This window comes from Pseudorca crassidens, chromosome 13 (genome assembly GCF_039906515.1).
Source record: "Pseudorca crassidens isolate mPseCra1 chromosome 13, mPseCra1.hap1, whole genome shotgun sequence".
NCBI lineage: Eukaryota > Metazoa > Chordata > Mammalia > Artiodactyla > Delphinidae > Pseudorca > Pseudorca crassidens.
Genome location: NC_090308.1, coordinates 82,856,927 through 82,878,261, shown reverse-complemented (window position 1 = coordinate 82,878,261; position 21,335 = coordinate 82,856,927). Strand labels below are relative to the sequence as shown.

At 38.5% G+C, this 21,335-nt stretch overlaps 1 protein-coding gene across 3 annotated transcripts in view; it reads left to right on the top strand.

The window, feature by feature from the left end:
* ADGRB3 (adhesion G protein-coupled receptor B3) overlaps positions 1-21,335 on the top strand; it is a 799,670-nt gene that overhangs the window by 416,479 nt on the left and 361,856 nt on the right. For all 3 annotated transcript variants that reach the window (XM_067702875.1, XM_067702873.1, XM_067702874.1), the window contains 2 exons: positions 19,505-19,654; positions 20,489-20,564. In XM_067702875.1, the coding sequence (XP_067558976.1) occupies positions 19,505-19,654; positions 20,489-20,564 (226 nt within the window). The remainder of the gene's footprint in view (positions 1-19,504; positions 19,655-20,488; positions 20,565-21,335) is intronic.

Below are 21,335 nucleotides of genomic sequence, written 5' to 3'. Positions count from 1 at the left end.
TTTTTGCTGTTGTTGTTTATCTGTAGCACCTGATGTTGGTTCAGTCAGCTAGACTTGAGTCTGGAAGTGTCAGATTCTACATCCTCTGCCTGGCTTACTACACTTTTTCTTGCTAGACTTGTGAAGCAAATGGTATTTCTGTAGGTCAGAAAGAACAAACTAAAAATACCTGTTTTTTTTTTTTTTAATGATACTAACATACTGGTTCCATTGAGAAAATAAATAGTTCAAGCAGCATTTTAAAACTATGGCTTGGAATAATATGCAACATTGAGTTCTTTGATGATTTCTCATTTAATAGGAATTATCTCATTGCATTTCCTATGATACAGTTATTCCAAATGGTTGGGGTGAAGTGCTCTGAGGAGGCTGTTGAGAAAGGGCCATACCAGACTCTTTTAGTGGTAGGAAAGACATACTCCTTACGGGGATATGATGAGAACCCCATTTAGATGCTCCCTAATGCCGGTGTAACAGTTTGGGAATAATGCATGCATTTAACTGGCTTTAAGAGGGTGCCAGGTTCTGTTTTAGGTTCTGGGCATTTCTCAGTGAACAAATCGAATGAAGCTCTTGCTCTCATGGAACTTGTGCTTTGCGGCAGGGACAGAGGTCAGTCAAGCACCCTCTGATATGCCCAATGGTTCTAAGTGATGCGAAGACAAGTCATCAAGAAGGGTGACGCAGAGGGGACAGAGGAAGGGGGGGGATGGTCGGGAATAAGTGCTAGTTGAGTATATACCTGGGTGCCTTGAGAGCATGGGGCACAGTGACATGTGGGGACAGACCATCTCCAGCAGAAGGAACCAGCACAAAGTCCAGGATGTGTCCACGTGCTTGGCATTGTAGAGGCCTGGAGGAAGCCGCTGATGGTGAAGTGGCTGACAGAGGGGCTGTGAGAGGTGGAAGGGGAGTGAGGACCAGACTTTGGAGGGTGTTTGACTGTAGGTCTCTGAACGAGATGCAAAACCACTCAAGGATTTGAGCAGAAAAGCAACCGGATCTGGTATATGTCCTGAAAGGACCATTCTGACTACGGACTGTCGGGGGTATGAGTGCATACAGGGTGACCGGAGGGAAATTATGGCAATAGGCCAGGAGAGAGAGCTCTGTGGTTTGGACCAGATGCCAGGGGAAATAGTGGGAAGAGGCCAGATGCTGGAGGTATTTTAATGGTATGTCTGACCGAGTTTACTGATGGCTAGAAATAGGGTGTGCAAGAAAAAGATTGACAAGGAAATGTTTCCACTACATCTCCAAGAACCCAACTACAACAACAAGACAGGTTAATTTCCAAACCTCTATACTATAAGCAAATGTCATAAACCTCCTTTGGTGGCCATTTAAATGTCTCTAAAATTTAGGATCCTAAGCAATCTCTTTGGTTTATTTTTTCCTTAAAGTATTTTCATCGAGATATAATTGACATATAACATTGTATCCGTTTTAGGTAATCAACATACTGATTCGATATATGTATATATTGTGAAGTGACTAACATAATCACTTTAGTTAACATTCCTCAGCACACATAGGCACAATTTTTTTCTTGGGAGAGAATTTTTAAGATCTTCTCTCTTAGCAACTTTCAAATATATAATAGACGATTGTTGATTATAGTCACCATGCTGTTTCTTTTTTATATAGTCTTGTTCCTGAGTCCAACACAAATACTTGCTCTTGCAGTTTAAGCAATTCTATCCTCTGGAGCCATGCGCATTCTGTCATCATTACACTCTCTGAATCCTTGCTCAAAAGCTAGAATGAAATTGTTCATTAAAATGACTTTTTTAGGGCTTCCTTGGTGGTGCAGTGGTTGAGAATCTGCCTGCTAATGCAGGGGACATGGGTTCGAGCCCTGGTCTGTGAGGATCCCACGTGCCATGGAGCAACTAGGCCCGTGAGCCATGGCCACTGAGCCTGCGCGTCTGGAGCCTGTGCTCTGCAACAAGAGAGGCCGCAATAGTGAGAGGCCCACGCATCACAATGAAGAGTGGCCCCAGCTTGTCACACCTAGAGAGAAAGCCCTTGCACAGAAACGAAAAAAAACCCAACACAGCAAAAATAAATAAATTAATTAATAAACTCCTATCCCCAACATCTTCTTTAAAAAAACAAAAACAAAAACACACACAAAAAAACAAAAAACAAATGACTTTTTTAAAGCTGACAGATTGAGCTGCCAGTTAACACATGAAATAAATTCTACCTTTCCTACCATTTTTGTATTTTTTCTTCTATTTATAAAGTCCTGGGACCTCAAGAATAGAAGAACACTTATGGATCAACTAAGTCCAGCCATAAACTTGTCAGTTTCATCTTACTTAAACGATATTGTATTTTTTTAAGTTTTTTTGGAAAATAAATAACAAATAAAAGTTTATTATCCGAGTTGCAAAGATCTTTGCAAAGGTCTTTGCAAACCTTTATCTCTCCAATTTAAAAAATGTTATTTCTACTAGTAATACTTACGTAATTACAACCCTGGACCTCAACATAGAAAACTCTCATCATGGGATAGCGCTTCAAATTAACAGTAGGTCTGTGTTCTTTTAGAAGGTAACTGGGGTGAAAATAGTTACATAATAGTTACATATAATAATGGTTACATAGTTACATAATTGTTACATAGTTCCAGGTTTATCTATCTAATCTGCTTTATACAGCCATGCTCAAGGACACAATTATTCATGGAGTCATTATTAAATAGTACTTCTTGTCCCTGAAAAAAATTGAACTAGAAAACATTGTTAATAGCTGTTCATTCTCATTTGAGTAACTTAGATGCCCTAAACTTTCCCTCTAGTGTCCCTGTACTCTGCTAGCTCTAATCCTAACTACTGCTCTGCTGTGAATCTCTCACATGGTCTCTGGATCTTGAATAGTTTTTACTTCTTTACCCTGGTTTAATTTACTGTTAAGAAAGAATAGAGTCTTTTCCATTATGGGTTATTACAGGATGTTGAATATAGTTCCCTGTGCTCTACAGTAGGACCTTGTTATTTATCCATTCTCTATATACTAGTTTACATCTGCTAATCCCAAACTCCCAATCCATCCCTCCCCTGCCCAAAAAGAATATGAAAAGGAATATATATTAAAAAAGAAAGAATAGAGAGCCTACATGTTGCTACTTTGGCATGCCTCCTTTCTTATAGTACCTTATGTGTGCATCATCTGAGTATCCATTTAATGAAAATTACTTAGTATCAGACAGTGACTGTTATTCTAAGAAACCCTTTTCAGAAGTGCCATTTGAGTACAAGGCATAGGAAAATGTTTTTATTTGTTTGTTTCTACTTTTATTCCTCAGGCTTTCCAAGAAAAGCTTTGGTAAAGCATCCTTTGTATTATGCAGTGTTTCCCAAATTAATGCTTTCACAAATACTCATGATACAACCTTGCTGCCAGAGCGTTAAGGGCACCCACGCAATGTGTTCTCATCAGTGCTTTCCATTCAGAATGGATGAATTTTTTTTTTTTTTTTTTTTTTTTTTTTGTGGTACGCGGGCCTCTCACTGTTGTGGCCTCTCCCGTTGCAGAGCATGGGCTCTGGACGCGCAGGCTCAGTGGCCATGGCTCATGGGCCCAGCCACTCTGCGGCATGTGGGATCTTCCCGGACCGGGGCACGAACCCGTGTCCCCTGCATCCGCAGGCGGACTCTCAACCACTGCGCCACCAGGGAAGCCCCAGAGTGGATGCATTTTTATCCCTTTGCATCTTAGTAATTGAAAGTTAAAGATTTGTTTCATTATCTTGCTCAGCCAACCACACGCTAACCTACTTCTGTCACATAAAGAACTTCACTGTAGCTTTTGATATGACTCTAGGGAAATCTTACTCATGTATTCTGTATTTCTACATCAAAGTAAAATGAGGCTTAACCTTTCGATGCCTGAATGATGCTTTTTTCTGAATCTTTTATAACATATCTTGACCAGTGAAAATTTTGTGAACATATTTGTCATTCATTCGTTCTCCATCCCTTCAGTAACTATCTGGGGGAGAATGCCTAGGTAAAGACCAAATCTTTGGCCTAGGCCCATCATTTCTGTTGGATTTTATATTTACAGGGAAAATGCTCATGGTCTGAAGAAACCTAATGAGGTCACACAAACCTCAGTAGGAAATGTACAACATACACTGTCACAGTGGTGCTCAGCAGTGTAGAAGCAGGAACAGGAAAAGCAGAGGACAAGCTGGCTTCTAGCACAGCTGTGCGTATCTAAGGAAGAAGAGTTTAAAGCCAAAAGGATGAAATGTGTGTTACAGAGACGGTGAAGAGGTATGTCTTAGGGCTACATCTTGGTGTATGGGACAAGAATTGTGGAAGCTGTCCTGAGATAGAAAACCACGATTTCAAAAATTAGGATTTCTGGTGAGAATGCAGACAGAATTCCTGGGTTTCACATGCATTGACACCTAGACCTAACCACAAAGGTTTTGGATTTGAGTTTTAACTATTCTCTGTAGAGAACATGAGTTTCTGCAGAGAAGTTACTGTGACTTGTGCCCTCAGGAAGCTGTGAAGAGCTTTGCCTAAAGGAATCCATGCTTTGCCTCCGTCCATCAGCTGGGTATGAGGAGGAGGGTTCCAATCAGGGAAAGGCTTTCAGGGGTGGGATTAGCACAGGGCCATGTTGGAAAGTGGATGGCTTCCTAGTTCGCTGCAGATGCTGCCTCTAAAAGATGCTGGAAGGATAGGTCTTCCCAGTCTGACTTCATTCTTCTCTTTGAATCAGTTCCTTCGGAATCTAATAGACTCACACTTATAGGCTAGAATAGAAACATAAAACCTAAAGCCAACTAAACACAACATTTGAATGTTATAAAATAACATGTCTGGTCTCTATTGGTTTATGTCATAAGGATTTGGAATCACTAAAATTGTCACACAGGAGGCCATCTTTCTGATTTTGCTGTTCGACTGTATTAGAAGGATATTGCCATAAGTTTGTGTGAATATGAAATACGGTCCCATTTTAACTGTCTCTATGACAATGATTGTTTATCTCTATGGCAATAGCAGTTTGCTTCTACAACAATAACCAGTGAAAAGAAAAGAAGTACTAATTCCCTTTTAACATTTTTTTCATTTTTTTCTTTTTATGGTTTCACCTTTTCAAATGTCTTATTTTATTTAGTTAGATCAAGAATTCTGTGCTAAATTGTTCTTCTTCTCCATTGTTTCCTTCACTGAATTCCAAAAAAAAAAAAAAAAAGAGGTTCTCATCTGAATTGGACAGAAAACTCTGACCCCCAGATTAAAGTTAAAGACTGATGCTTTTTAACACAGTGGTAGCAGGGATGCTGTTCTGTATCCAAGAAAGCACACTGGCTTTCGAGCCCGACTGGCTGCAAACCTTGGCTATATCACAACTAACTGGCCTTCTGCAGGTTATTTCGTCTCTAAATCCCTCAGTGTGCTCCTTTCTAAAGTAGAGGTAGTGATATCTTTCCTGAAGAATTATTATAAAGATTAAAGGTATACACATCATCTGGCATGTAATAGGCCCTCAGTAATTGGTAGTGGACAAATGTAGGGCCAGATATGGGCTCTGCTACTGATAGGGTATGTGACTTTGGTCAGGTCACTCCATCCCCATATGTACAGTCTGCTCCTCCAGAGAGCTTGCAAAGTTGCTACCTAAACTTAAGACCCTAAGCGTTTGGTTGTTGTTGTTATTTTTAATCTCAATAGTACACTTATTGTTTATTTAACAAAGCAGCCAGGATCCCAGACTTCTAGGTAGTTACTGTAACTAAATGGGAAACCACTGGTGCCATGCCTGTCTGTTTGGAAATAGTTTGTTATGCAGTTGTCTTCTGTAGTGTAATGACACAAATGGCCCAAAAACATTTCATTGGTACTTGCACTTTGCTATCTTAAGAAGCTCCTCTCGGGCTTCCCTGGTGGCGCAGTGGTTGACAGTCCACCTGCCGATGAAGGGGACACGGGTTCGTGCCCTGGTCCGGGAAGATCCCACATGCCATGGAGCGACTGGGCCCGTGAGCCATGGCCGCTGAGCCTGCACGTCCGGAGCCTGTGCTCCGCAACGGGAGAGGCCACAACAGTGAGAGGCCCGAGTACCGCAAAAAAAAAAAAAAAAAAAAAAAAAAAAGAAGCTCCTCTCTTCCATGTATTTATTTGTCATTAGTCAAATCCTAGCTCTCCTGAATGATTTATACAGAAGAATTTTTTCAGCTTTAATTTTATAATTTCTGCCCCTTAACACGTAATCCATCACCTGCAAAATTTTATCAACTGTCTCTATAGGTGCATTAAATAATTCTCTAGTGCTAAATCTTCCTGAATTCATAAATGAATTAGTTCTCTTTTGTCCTTAAATAATGTCTTTTGCACAGTCCAGAATATTTTTCTATTGCTCATGGTCTGAAGAAACGTAATGAGGTCTGTTTGTTGCCCACATAAATTTTTCATGTGAAGAACTTTAACTTTAGAAATGTAACTAATGACTTATGTGGTTAGTTTAATGTGTTTTCTTTAATTTTATCTTCTGTTTTGGTTGGTGGCATATGAATACGAGAAAGCAGGTGTGAATGAGTGTGCCCTTGTGTATATGTCCTAAAATATTTATCAACCGAAATGCAGTTCTTTTAGATACCATTAAAATTCATACTATGGGCTTAGGAGACAAGTTGTGTTTTTTCCTTTAAAGTTACATCAAAGAATGAAGATACTTTTTCATAAAAGTTAAACTGAATTGAAACCCCAATAATAACAGGCTGTAAAGGTCACATAACCTTATATACTGGACAGTAATTTTATTCAAGTTGCAGCTGATAACTACAAAATAAGATGTTATAGTCATAGGGAATGAACGATTCATACAGGAATGATTTACATTGGATAAAAGTTCATATATCCAAATATATATTCTGATATCAAATAAAGCTTGATATGCTGAAATTATTAAAAGGGTCTAAAGTGCAATAAGAATACAGGGGGATATAGTTGGGACGAAGATACTGAAACGTTTCCTTTGCCACTACAGAACGTTTTAATGGTCAACTTCAATATCCATTTGGGCTACTTTATTACTTTTTGAAGTATGAACCTTCCTCCTTTTAAAGAATCTTGTCTTCATTATTTGAGAGCCTTGATTGCCCTCTTCTTTTTTCTAGGCAGTCTCCTTTTGCTTTCCCCAAACTCACTGCCTGATTAATTCTCTTTTAACTTTCCCTAACTCCTTCAATTTTTTCTTTGCCTTCTCTAAAATGTAATAATGTTTTTACTAAAGAGGATAACCTCTATCATCTTTAAAATGTATTCCAAGAATCCATAATATTTCAAAAAGTATCCTAGTAGATTAGAAATATGTAATGTTTACTTCTAAAATATCAATTTCTTAACAGCAAAGTAAGTATATTATTGAGCAGTATAATTTAGACTACATAGGCAAAGCAAAATTGTAATTGGTTTGTGTGCCCTTTTTAATGACATATAACTTATTGTAGTGAAATAGAGCACTCAGTCTTAGAGTGTGTGCTTTTATGTGTTTGTGCATGCATGTGTGTAGTGAGGAAGAGTAATTGTTATTTGGGGATTATTTTGGGTTGTTTGGTTTTATGATCCAAAGACCAAAACTGTTTTCTGAGCTTGAGGGGAAAGAAACGATGTTCACAAATATAGAGCTCCTGTATTCATTTTCCTCCCAACATTCATTCTTTTTGTTGTTGTTGGTTAGCTATCTTATATAGAGTAGTGTGTGTGTGTTCATCCCAAGCTCATGATTTATCCCTCCCCCCCTCCATGTTTCCACTTTGGTAACCATAAGTTTCTGTTTTGTTAATAAGTTCATTTGTATCGTTGTTTAGGTTCCATGTATGAGTGACATCCTATGATATTTGTCTGTCCGACTTACTTCACCTAATATGAGCATCTCTAGGTCAATCCATATTGCTGCAAATGGCACTGTTTCATTCTTTTTTATGGCTGAGTAGTATTCCATTGTATATATGTACCACATCTTCTTTATCCATTCCTCTGTCGATGGATATTTAGATTGCTTCCATGTCTTGGTGGACTCTTGGGGGGCCATCAAGGAGGAGATAAGGAGCCAAGTTTGAGTTATGTTTTGGAAGAGAAACAGTGACCACAGTGATGAATGAGCTTCTGGCAGGTGAATGTGGAGGATAACTTACTGTTTAGTGTCCTGAGAAAAGGGTAGGTGGAGGTACCCTGTTAGAGATGGAAAAGGCTGCTAAGGGAAAGAATATTTTGATAAAGAGTGGGTGGAAATCAAGAGTTAAGCTCCAGAGATGCTACACTGGAGATGCCTGGAGACATACCATTGAAGAGTTGAAGTAGGCAGGTTTGGAGTTCAGAAGAGTTCTTATACTCATTCAGCCCATACTGAAGATATTTGTGTGAAACAGGTGTCTCACCAGGTTGTAATTTCTTTCTATGTAAGGACTTTTTTCTTTTTAAATTTTGGATCTTCAACAGTGTTTTATACAAGGCGGAGAATGGTTGAGGGGAAGGATAAAAGGAAATTGGCATATATCATGTCCTACTGTGTATAAGAAATGAGCTGTCTTTGGCTTAATCCTCATGAAAGGCTATTGATTTTTTACAGATGGTCAAAGTAAAACACAAATAAATGACTTGCCAAAGATCACAAAGTAATTGGAAAACCAAGTGTCTTTGTCTTCAGGGCCCAAAGATATCACATTAAACCCCAGTGCTTGCTAGTGAGCCTTTAGAAAACCTCATTCATTACAAAAAGTTACAAGGAGCTGTGTCAAACCTACTAGATGTTAGGACCCTAGTACATATCAGTAAATAGGTAAAATTCCTTTCCTTTCGGAGCTTGTAGTCCAGTGTGTGAGGCTGATAATAACTCAACATAAAGCTGGATAATATTTACCTATGAATATAGAGCCATAAAGAAAACAAACAGGTGATATAATAGAGAGGAATGAGGGAGCTGAACTTCTTTAGATTGGGTGGTTCAGAGAGACCAAGCTAAGGAAAACACAGTTTAGCAGACACTTGAGGATAAGAGTAGAAAAGAATATTCTAGTTGGAGAGGAAGAGCCTTGTGGTGGAGAGGAAAGACCAGGGGCAGCGAGCAGGACAGCGGTTTGGCCGTGATCCACAGACAGGCAGGTGCCAGCCATGCGGAGCCTGGGAGGCCCTCGTGTGGATCTAGATTTTACTCTAAAAGCACTGATGGGCCACTGAATTCTTTCAAGTGAGAGAACAACATGGTGTGATTTACATTTTTAAAAGTTAACTCTGGTTTCTGAGAGGAGGACTTGAAGGAACAAGGGTGGACTCAAGGAAGACAGTCAGGCGGCCCTCGAATTAGCTCAGGTGAGAGATACTGGAGGCTTCCAGAGGGATCTGGAAAGGAGACAGAGGGAAGAAGCATGGTGTTGATAGATGGTTGTAGGAGATGCAGGAAAACCAGGACAACCCTTGCGTTTTTGGTTCAAACATCTTGAGTACCTGGTGGTACCTTCTAGGAAGATGGAGGAGAAGTGTTTTGGTGGTGGGAAATCAAGAGTTTTGCCCCCAAAAACGTTTGTTGAACTAGAGAACCACAATACTGGTCACATCAGATAATTGTTCTTCTATGATTAAATACACGTGTTCTTGCATGACCATTCAGTTATGAATTGTCTGGGGCGGCTTCCAGGTCCTCCTAGCAGACTCGGTGGCCCTTGAAGCTGAAAATATTTATTTTTTGGCCCTTTATAGGAAGTTTACCAACTCTGCCGTAGAGCATGGCCAGAACCTAAGTTTAGAGTATGGTTTTCCTTTTTCTAAACCAGTGGCCCTTTTCCATAATCTTTATAAAGCCTTTGACTTCTTGTAAAGCCACGTTGGCATTATTAAGATACATCTTTCTGTTTCACAGTTAGTTTACTATTGTGGTTTATCTTTTTCTCTCTCCATTTATTTTTGGTGTCTTTCCCTGATTATTTCTCTTTACCCTCTAAAAGTGAATCTCTCCTAAACTACACTTCTCAGCCTCTTTTCTTTCATCTTCTTGATGTCGGCACAGCTCACCATGTCTCTTCTGCAGGTGTCTGCACGGAGGCCAGCCGACCAAAGAAGCTTCCACTATTTAGTAAAGGTCTCCGACCCAACTCATCATTCTCTAGCAGATCATTTACTGTTACTGACATTAGATCTAGTTCTGTTTGTTCGTCCCCTGTCTCTCCCCAGGTACCATGCTGGTCCCACGAGGGCAGGGACTTTAACTGTTTTGTTCACTGGTGTATTTCCAGTGCCCAGAACTGCACTTGGCATGTGATAGGTACTCAGTTGATATTTGTTGAATGAATGAATCTGTCCATTGTATTCTCTCTTTGGAGGGGAACTTATCATGTCCACATTATCAACTATTACTTCTTTTTTTAAAAATTTATTTTATTCACATATAATTGATTTACAATGTTGTGTTAATTTCTGCTGTACCAACACGTGACTCAGTATATGTATACAACTTTTTCCATATTTTTTCCATTGTGGTTTATCCCAGGATACTGAATATAGTTCTCTGTGCTCTACAGTAGGACCTCGTTGTTTACATTACTTCTAATTAGAAGACAACCAGTTTACATCTCTAAGTTCTAAATTTGATCATGCTCCAGATCTCAGATCACTTAGCCTAAAGTGTCACCTCCAGCCCTTTGTTTGACTGCTTCTCTACCTAAACCTTCATGCTCTATTAAAAATGTTACTCTTTTTCTAGGGCACAGTAAGTTCCCTCACCTCATACCCCAGACACTGCTATTCTGATACTTCTGGAACATCACAGCCCTTTTCCAGGCTCTGGGTCTGCACAGGCTCTTTCTTCTTCCCCTAACTTATACTCAGCTGTCAAACCACAGCCCACATTCTCCCTCTTCAGAGAGGCCTTTCTTGGCCGGCTGACCACACGCCATCTCATCAGTTATTTCTTTCATGCCACCTGTCACAACCTTGAATCATCTGAATTGTTTCTTCACTAACGTACTGTGTGCATTCCCCCACTAGACTGCGAGCTTGTTAAGGGCAAAGACTTTGTGTCTCTTGCTCACTTGCTAGGTCCTCAGTGGTAAGACCCTGCTTCCAACACTCTCAGGGCTCGCTCAATAGAAGTTTGCTGGATGAATGAATTTCCAGACAGAACTCTTGAGTCTACAATGATCGTTCTCCTGTCAAGTCGTAGCACTTGGCATTGCTAGTACTCTTCTGGGGATGGATGATTACTGTCTCGGGAAGCCCTGGGATTGTTGACCTTGGTTGTCGTTTCCTGACTGTATGGGTGCTTGTCTTCTTGCAGGTTCCTGCCTCACTCCCCTGGTAAGGTTTGAATACCCATAGATATCAAAACAATACATCACACACACACACACAATGCTGCATACACAAACTCTCTCATTTGTTTTTACTTGGTTTATTATCATCTAAAGGTCCTTCCTCTAGGAAGGAAGGGCAGGAATACTGTTCTTCATTTCACTGGTTGGGAGAAGAGGGAGAATTTACTTCCTAAAGCATTTTCTTTATTGATTTGGTTTTACCATTCAGGTATACATGCAAAATTGATTTGCATATCACATTTTGTTTTGTATTTATGTGAGGAATGAAATCATGAACTACTTGTGTAGAGAAGATGAAAATTTATAAGTGACATACCCTTTTTAAAACCTGAAAGAAAATTGGTATAATCAGGTTAAATTTCCCGCATTAAATTTTACATAGCGTAGAAAGAAAAAGGCTTTCAGAAAGAACATGCAATAGTTAACAGAAAAAGTGCAGAAAATAAGATATTTTAGAAAATATTTCTCTTTAAAGAAAGATTGTAATATTTAAAAATAGATTCTCCGATATATGTCTGCAACAGGGGTAGGCAAACCTTTTCTGTAAAGGGCCAGATAGGAAACATTTCAGGCTTTGTGGACCGTACAGTCTCTGCTGTAACTGTTAAACTCTGCTCTTGTTGCCTAAAAGCAGCCCTAGGCTTCATGTGAATGAATTGTGTGTCTGTGTTCCAATAAAGCTTTATTTGTAGACACTGAGATTTGAATTTTATTTAATTTTCACATGCCAAGAAATACAATTCTTCTTTTGATGTTTTTCAACCACTTAAAAATGTGAAAACCACTTTTAGCTTGCAGACCATCCACAAACAGCTGGTAGGACAGATCTGGACTGTAGGTTGTAGCTTGCCAGTCCCTGGTTGAGAGAGTTCAGCTTGAACAAGGGTGGTGTGTCTGCCTGGGGATGTACCATGTAATCATGTAAACATGTGTGTCAGCAGGATTACATGTTGGAGAATAGGAGTGACCTGAGAAGAAGCTGAGGAAATCCTCCATAGAGAGCACTGAAGTCTGGCAAAAAGGCCAGGAGCAGAAATAAGAAACAGGCCTTGTGCTGCAGAGGCTCCCAGGCTTCGAAACCGGCTAATGGATAATAAACAGAATCTGAAGCTGATAATTCACAGGTTTTTCTATTTTGATGCCAGAAAGGAACACACAAAATGATGAAATATTTAAAGTTTCACTATGTATAATATGTCATTGGAAACTAGCAAGTTGAAAAAAATCTTTGACTTGCCACATGGTTACTTTCTTGACTGTCCATCAAGTTTGTCTACTTTTAAATATCAGGGGAGCCTGCTTTTTCTCTTAAAACAAATCTGTGAACTCCTAATGGGAAGAACGTTTCTCAACTAAATCTCTGTGTGCTGCTCTGGGTTGTGGGGATGCTACACCCTGTAGGTGGGATGGTGGCGGCTGAACTGATGGATGCTCTCAGCTCTCAGCACCCTGGTCCTTGCAGACGCACTTCCCACCTCCTCTGTTTCCTGGGAAGTGGTGGCTACAGGCTGCTCTCAGGGAGCCTGTTCTTTCCCCACAACCCTCAACACTCCAATCCCAGCCTTTGGGAAGGAGACAGAGTAAATGGGGGAAATAGAGCGGGGAGGAGAGAAACTAAAAATCTCTTTGAATGTCTGAGTGTTTCCTGGAAACGATGTTGGAGATCATGATGGACCAATTAACGTGTGTGTATATATAATATCTGCATTCCCTTTTGATAACCATTGCTCTTCAGGGGTGCCTAGTTTTGATTTTCTGTTGGGCAAGTAAGATAGTTTTATTTCCTCTAACTGAGTCACTATGTCGGTCTTTTATATTTAGTGCAAAAATATTACAGTAAGGCAAAGTAAATTTGCTGTTTATGTGTTAGGTCTAATCAAACTGCATCACACAGTACAAAATCCTATACTTCTGAGTAGGCAACTGAGATTTGAATCACAATGCCACCACTTAAGTGTCCTCTTCCTCATTTAAGAAAGGAAGGATACTGACAACACCAATACCCCCTGGGCTTGTTTTAAATATTAAATAAGGTATCATGTTTAAGGCAACTGGCCAAGTGCTGTGCTAGAAACAGGACCTGGCGCAGAGGAACCACATGATAAATACGTGCTGAATCAGTTAAGGAATCCGGTAATGACAGTGCCAAGGCCATGGCAAGTGTGCAATAAAATCAGCTGTGCTTCCCTTCCCTCCCAAACGCCCTCAGTAGTTTACAAGCCACTCAGCATTGCCATAGGAAAATAATGGCTTCTTAAGCTGCTAAGTGCCAGGGGGGTCACACTACATAGAGGCTCTGCTCAGCCCCCATGTGCTTGATAGGGGTTCAAGAGCAGGACTGAGTTCCTTATTTTTTTTTTCTTAATTATTTTATTGAGGTAGAGTTGATTTACAATGTTGTGTTAATTTCTGCTGTACAGCAAGGTGTTTCCGTTATACACAGACATACATTCTTTTTCATATTCTTTTCTAGTATGGTTGAGTCGCTTTCTAACACACTGATGCAATGCATCATTTCCTCCCTCCCAAGTTTTACTTACAGGATTTTGAAACTGTGCAGGTGACCATCTAGTAATATCGAGTGATGTTTTCCATAAGCAATTCCATTTTGATAACTGGCCAGTTTTCTAATATTGGTGAGTCAGGACCCCGTTTGTACGTTGTGCCCTCTGAATCGACGTGAAAAATGATGCAAACTTTAAATATATGGGAAACATCAATAGAAGGGAGCAATGAGAAGGACTGCTTTTAGGGCATCCCGTAAACAGCTTCTTCTTTATCCGCCCCCAACAGTGAAGGGTCTATGAGTATTAGGTGTCCTCCCTTGGGAGTTCCCTCCACTCATTATAGAATGTGAGTCACTGCATTAAGCACTTAGGTCAGTGCTTAAAAGTAGTGCTTTTGAAGTTCACTGTGCAGTCTGTGGCCATGGCTGCAAGGGAAGTATGGAATTTGTCATTCACGATGCAGCCAATAGATTTTTAACCTGACTGACCTTGTGTAGCCAAATAACCAGAGAAGGCCCCTCTTACCTCTGGCAGAAGCTATCAGAAAAAAAGGAAGGGAGGGAGGGGGGAGAGAGGGAGGGAAGGGATAAGTAAAAAGGAAGGCTTATTCACTCCCTAGTGGTGCATTAAAGTACTAAAGGATGATCTCTATTTATTTTTAAGTGCAATTCCTGCCTTTGATCATCTGAATATAGTCAACATTAAGTTTTGACTATGTAATCCCATGCCTAAGGTCACTGAAGGACAAACAAAACAGAATGTTTGTTGTAAAAGTCAAATACTTTATCATACTATGGACATACAATGAGGTAGTTCCCAAGTTCCCTTGGAAGTGATTATGAGAAAACCTACTGGAATAGCCAACACTTCCATAGGACCACCCATGCTCCAGGTCCTAGTTAGGCACCCAACTCCCACATCTTGGCATATAGTTACTTATTTCATCCTCCAGCATCCTAGTGAGGTAGATAATATTATTATTCCCATGGTACAGAAGAGGAAATTGAGGCACAGAGAGGTTAGGCAATTTGCCCAGTGTCACACAACGTATAAAATGAACTTGGAATTTATCTTCTAAAATGAGACTTTTGAGAGTGATAGGGGATGTTAATCATAATTGTACAAAATATCAGAGGTGAACTGGCACCGGCCCTAAAAAACTAGGACATCATAGTTAGCCTAAACTACCAAGGATTTGAATCCAGGGCCCAGATCCAGAGTCCACACTTACCCCACTCTTATAAACTGCCACCTACCTCTGCTGGCACTCATTTGCCCATTCTGCTGTTTCCTACACCATTTTACCATACACTTTCACTCTCTAGCATTTTCCTTCCAGATGCCTTATTTTTTCTCATTATGTCTTTTTTTTCTTTTTTTTTTTTGCGGTATACGGGCCTCTCACTGCTGTGGCCTCTCCCGCTGTGGAGCACAGGCTCCGGACGCACAGGCTCAGCGGCCATGGCCCACGGGCCCAGCCACTCCACGGCATGTGGGATCTTCCCGGACCGGGGCACGAACCCGTGTCCCCTGCATTAGCAGGCAGACTCCCAACCACTGCACCACCAGGGAAGCCCATCATTATGTCCTTTTTTAATTGAAGTATTGTTCATTTCAATGTTGTGTTAGTTTCAGGTGTACAGCAAAGTGATTCAGTGATATATATACTTATATATTCTTTTTCAGATTCTTTTCCCTTATGGGTTATGACACAATATTGAGTAGAGTTCCCTGTGGTCCTTGTTGATTATCTATTTTTTTATATATAGCAGTGTGTATATGTTAATTCCAAAGTCTTAATTTATCCCTTATTTTCTTGTTCATGATGCAACTGATTCAACTGTAGTGGGCCATTCATATTACAAGGATGAAAAGGACAAGAGTCCCCATCGTCCAGGACCTCAATTAATAGGGACAAAGGGCTAAAACCTCATGATTTTCCTCAGGAACAGGTTAGAAGCACCACCTGCTTTGATGAACCAAAGGAGAGCTCAGTGGTTACCAAAAACAAAAACAAAAGAACAGCTCATGTGCTTTTAGACCCATTTGCAAAAATTTGCTTATGCTTTCTGATGAGCAAAAATCTATACTGAACCTCAATCCTTTGAGAGCTTGGCCAATAACAAATATGATGCTGTCAGAGGATTTTATGCTGCATATCCAAATGCAAAATGACAGCATTAAAAATGCAAACTGAAAGTCAGCTTGGTTTGTTCCAAGGTTTATCCATGATGAGTCACCTATTTTATTGCATAAGAAATCAAATCTAGAGTTGTAATTAAAACATGATGCAGTGAATTTCGGGTAGTTCTTGAAGCATTCAAGATGTGCCTATTTGTTCAGGGACATTGTGTCCTTTGAGATTTTTTTTTAACTACTTTAATCTTCTGTAAGAAAGACATTTTCTCAATTTTTGAGGAAAGACGCTCTATCATCTAAATACCCACGATTGGTTTTAATGCAGCAATTGTTACAGAAGCAAAGTATGTACATTGTGCCCTCATGCTTTGCATTGATGTCCTTTTGCAGCACTAGACACATATGTACTCTAGACATACTTTAAGGCATTCTTTTTTTTTATTGAAGTATAGTTGATTTATAATGTTGTATCTTTTTCAGATTCTTTTCCTTATAGGTTATTACAATATATTGAATTTAGTTCCCTGTGCTATATAGTAGGTCCTTGTTAGTTACTATTTTATATGTAGTATTGTGTATATGTTAATCCCAACTTCCTAGTTTATCCCTCCCCCACCCCTTCCTCTATGGTAACCATCAGTTTGTTTTCTATGTCTGTGAATCTATTTCTGTCTTGTAAATAAGTTCATTTGTATCACTTTTTAGATTCTGCATATAAAATGCTATCATAAGCTATTTTTCTTTCTCTGTCTGACTTACTTCACTTAGTATGATAATCTCTAGATCCATCCATGTTGCTTCAAATGACATTATTTCATTCCTTTTTATGGCTGAGTAATATTCCATTGTATATATGTACCACATCTTCTTTATCCATTCATATGTTGATGGACATTTAGGTTGCTTCCATGTCTTGGCTATTGTGAATAGTGCTGCTATGAGCATTGGGGTGCATGTATATCTTTTTGAATTATGGTTTTCTCTGGATATATGTAAGGTATTCATTTTTAATCTTACCTCTTTTGAGCTCCCTAGTTCCCTAAAGACTAACTGCAACTAAATTTTTACCTGAGGGTTTTGGAGAACTTCAGTGAAGAAGGGAAGGAATTGAGGATTGGATTGGTCCAAGTGTTTGGTACAGGGACTGAAAGAAGGAGAAAATGAAAGTCATCTTTAAATCATTTTTGCTGTGTGGAAATAGTTTTTCATGTTAATTAATCACTGCAGGGTCATGAAGCACCACAGTGTCACCTTAGGCATCTTCCTAAGTAGGTTTAAGGTAAAGATGTACAATTTTAAACACTAAATATTTTAAAGAGCGTGTATACTGATAATTTGAAGGCTAGATTTGAAGCTTATCAGTCTGTGAAGTCATATCCCTTTTCATAATGTATTTATTGAAAATACCATCTTACTTTATGGACTACATATCTACTAAAATTAATGAATACATGTTTGTTTTTATATCCTTCTGATGCTCAATACTGTGCAACTTAAAGGACTTCTTGCAGAAGTTAGTGATCCTAATTGATTTTTATATTCTTTTAGTCTAGACTCAAAAGTCGATCTAATCTATATAGTCATCATTTAATACCCAATGTACCTCCAACTGAAGAATGAATGCATTTCATAATGTGAGATACATGCATGTATAATTATCTCATTTTTATATTTTTAAGAATAAGGTATTAGACCAGCATTTATTCAGGATAAAGTGATATATAATTGGTACAGAATAAGCTTCCTCCGTATGTTATTTATTTCTTTTGTTTGTTTATTTATTTTTGTTTTCTATCCAATGTATACGGAAACAGCGGAATTATTAGACCTCAAGATCCAACAGTTTATCTCTTGTTTGTTTTCCTTTATAGTAGAAACCAGAAATCAGAAAAACTTTCATTTCTTTTCATCAGTTTTTAGAGCAGAGAGGTGAAATAAATTTCCTCTAAACACCAAGACAACCAAAGTTAGAGTCAAGGAATTTGGAAGTAGATGAACTTAGTTTTGCATATTGGATAAAGCTTGTAGGGCCCTTAAGAAAAAGCATGCTACTAATGTGCTGATCTGTCCATCTGTACACACTGAAGGCTTTGGACCCTTTAGGACACATGAACTGGGTTATTTCTGGACAACAAAGACTACATTGTTCGAATTATTAAAGAAACTAAAATAATTAGAGATGTTGTCCAAAAACAGCCTTTCACATCCATAATAATTTATGAGTTACCCAGCACCCTCTTTCCTTCAACATTTAATTACAAAATCCTTTTTTAAGCTTATTATGTCAAATTACAGGCCAAATGAAATTCTATCCTATGCTGAAAATGGATGTGTATAATTGCCTGAAAGAGCTTTAATAAAGTATAGTAATACATAACCAGTTTAATTTGCAACTGAGCCAGTGGTACAGTAATAGATTTATACAACTAATATTATTAAATTCTTAATTTTCATTCTCTCTTGTTTTAATTACAAGTTTCTGTTGAATGAAATCCACTTATGAGGAGTCTAATGGTTTCTTACTTCACCTCTCTTATTGGGATAGCTTTTAGAGTTTCCTCATCATATTTCCATTTAAATCTTCCAGGGAACACCTGAAACTTTAATGTGGAACAAGTATGGACCTATGTAAAAGCTCAATAGATTACATCCTTAATTGAAACTGTGTGCACTCAATAAGTGCTTGAGTGTTTACTATCATAGTTTTGTTATATGTAGTTATATATAGATGTATATGTGTGTGTATATATATAATATATATATAATAAAAATATATTCAGGCATTACCAAACATATTATTCATTAATTTTCTCAATATATGTTAAAATACTTACTGTGAGTAAAGACAGAATTCTCCATTCACATATATACATTTATTATTTTCAATTGTGGGTGTGCATTTTAAGAATCGTTTGTTATTACTGTCCTATTCGTTAAACGCTCCTGCATATTATATTGGCTCTGTGGTTATGGTGTTTTTAGTGCTTCATTATTTGAATCCTGACAGTTCTGTCTCCCAGAGCAATGTGTTTGTTTTTCATGTCTTCACGGTACCCCATCTCATCCAGGAAATATTTGTTCCAAAGACAGTGTTCAGAGGTAGGTGCAGAAAACTTGCTCTGAGGACAAAGTTCAGATTTAAATGAAAATGTCAGTCTGTGAATCAGGTGTGTTAATCAAAATATTTAACAAAAATACAGTAGGGGATTCTAACAATGGGAATGGAGGCCAACCATGAACAACCAGGTTGGCTGCAGCTGTCAGTGCTCATGAGATTGTCCACCCAGCCACTGACCGTCACTGTATGATCCCTGCTGAAAGCGACAGAAACCAAATTAATAAGGAAAAGTCAGCAGCCCTAATGAATATCCTCTAATTTTAAGGAATCAGCACGTTTTATAGCTCTGATAAATATAATTAGGACTAGAAATTTTATTTTTAATATACTGCAAGGTTTAATTTGATCAATTTTGATAACGCTGAAAGATTTTAGTTGACATCATTACTTCTTTTTTCACAGTGGCTAGCATTCAGAAGCTTCCTGCGGCCTCTGTTCTAACAGACATCAACTTCCCAATGAAAGGACGGAAGGGCATGGTTGACTGGGCAAGAAACTCAGAAGACAGGGTGGTCATTCCAAAGAGCATCTTTACCCCCGTATCATCAAAAGGTAAATATGTGAAATAGTTTAAGCTTCGAACAAAAAATTTATAAGTTCAATTTAATAATACACTTGGCATAAATTCCCATGTATTAAGCAATTTAGGAAACAGTCTGCAATCACGACTCTAAACTTATTTTGTAACTATAGAAAACCTAATTTGGGCTTTAAATCTGAATTTACTTGAGGAAAGGCTCTATTAAAATGAAAAAAAATAATACAAGTGCAAATTATAGACCTGAGCTTGTCAGGGTCAAATTTCAGTGTTGACAATCTCATCCCAGTGTAAAGCACTTGGCCTAAGATTTTAAGTTTAGGTATTGAAATGTGTTGTATTTTCCATTCCATGCAAAATAATTGTTTCTGCCTCACTTCTGAAAAAAAAGAGTTGGTATCTAAAAACAAATCTAACAAAAAATTAAGTTTTAAGAACATCTTCAGTAGCCTCTAAAATTTAATGGCCCTTTTCAAGAGTGACATTGTGGTCTTAATTCTTACGTTGGAAATTTTGACATTTTAACTGAGAGCTCCAAAAGAGAATTGGCTCTCCCCCATATCACGGGGAATTTTAACTCCTTAGCTGTAACTACAGCCGCTTCTTGTCTCAGCCTGCAGGAAAGTTACTTCATGACACAAAACCACTGAAAATACATCTTCTGGAGCTACAATTAATGCATGCAGTGTGTGGGCTCACTTGCCCGGTACAGTTAAGAAGGCGTTACTTATACCTGGCTTTGCATTGGCAGATACTGGAATCCCCTTGTAATTAGGAGATTAAAGTTTTATAAGACACAATATTTTTCTTGCTGTTTTGCTAATATTTTAAAATTTTATTCTTTCTAGAATTAGATGAGTCATCGGTCTTTGTTCTTGGAGCAGTCCTGTACAAAAACTTAGATCTAATTTTGCCCACTCTGAGGTAAGCTACAAATTAATAAGCTGTTGTAATCTCTGTAAATTATTCCAAATATGTGATTATAGCTCATTCTATGAAAATAGTCAAACAAAGTTTGGTAATACAAAGGGCTTTTTTCTTAAATGAAATAGAAAATACCAATTTAATGACCAGCTTATTAGCATATTGTGCATTGAAAAACAACTAGGAAAGACAATTTTGGTTCCTGATTATAGCCGTGTAATTCTTTTGTAACTAATCATGACTTGCTTTAAGACCAAGGGAAAAAAAAAGTAAGAGAAAGAAAACCTCAAGGCTCTATAATAGAACGGATCATTTTAAAATGAATCTGTCTTCTCCCTTTATTTGTACTTACTTGTACTGTTCATCAGCATTACATGAAATTAAAGGAGTGTCACGATGGCTGGGAATACTTGGTTTTGTTCATCTGCGCAAGATCTCAATTTGCCTCTAGATAAATATTCAATTACAGTTACATTAAGAAAAATGTTCAATTAGAGGACTAATTTTGGAAGAAATCCATTGATTTCTTTCCTCCCAGACATTAAAAAGAAACAATTACAGATAGTAATTCTACCAACATTAATTTATTTCCTCTGCCGTCTTAACTATTTTACCAGATTGTACAGAAAACATGATACGCATCTCTCTGCATGGTGCTGTTCTCACTCTTGGTGACCTGTTTCCTCCACCCCACCTCACGGTGGAGAACTGAGACAAAGTTGTATTTTAGTTAAATACAGCCACACGGCCGTGAGCACGTACCCACAGCCT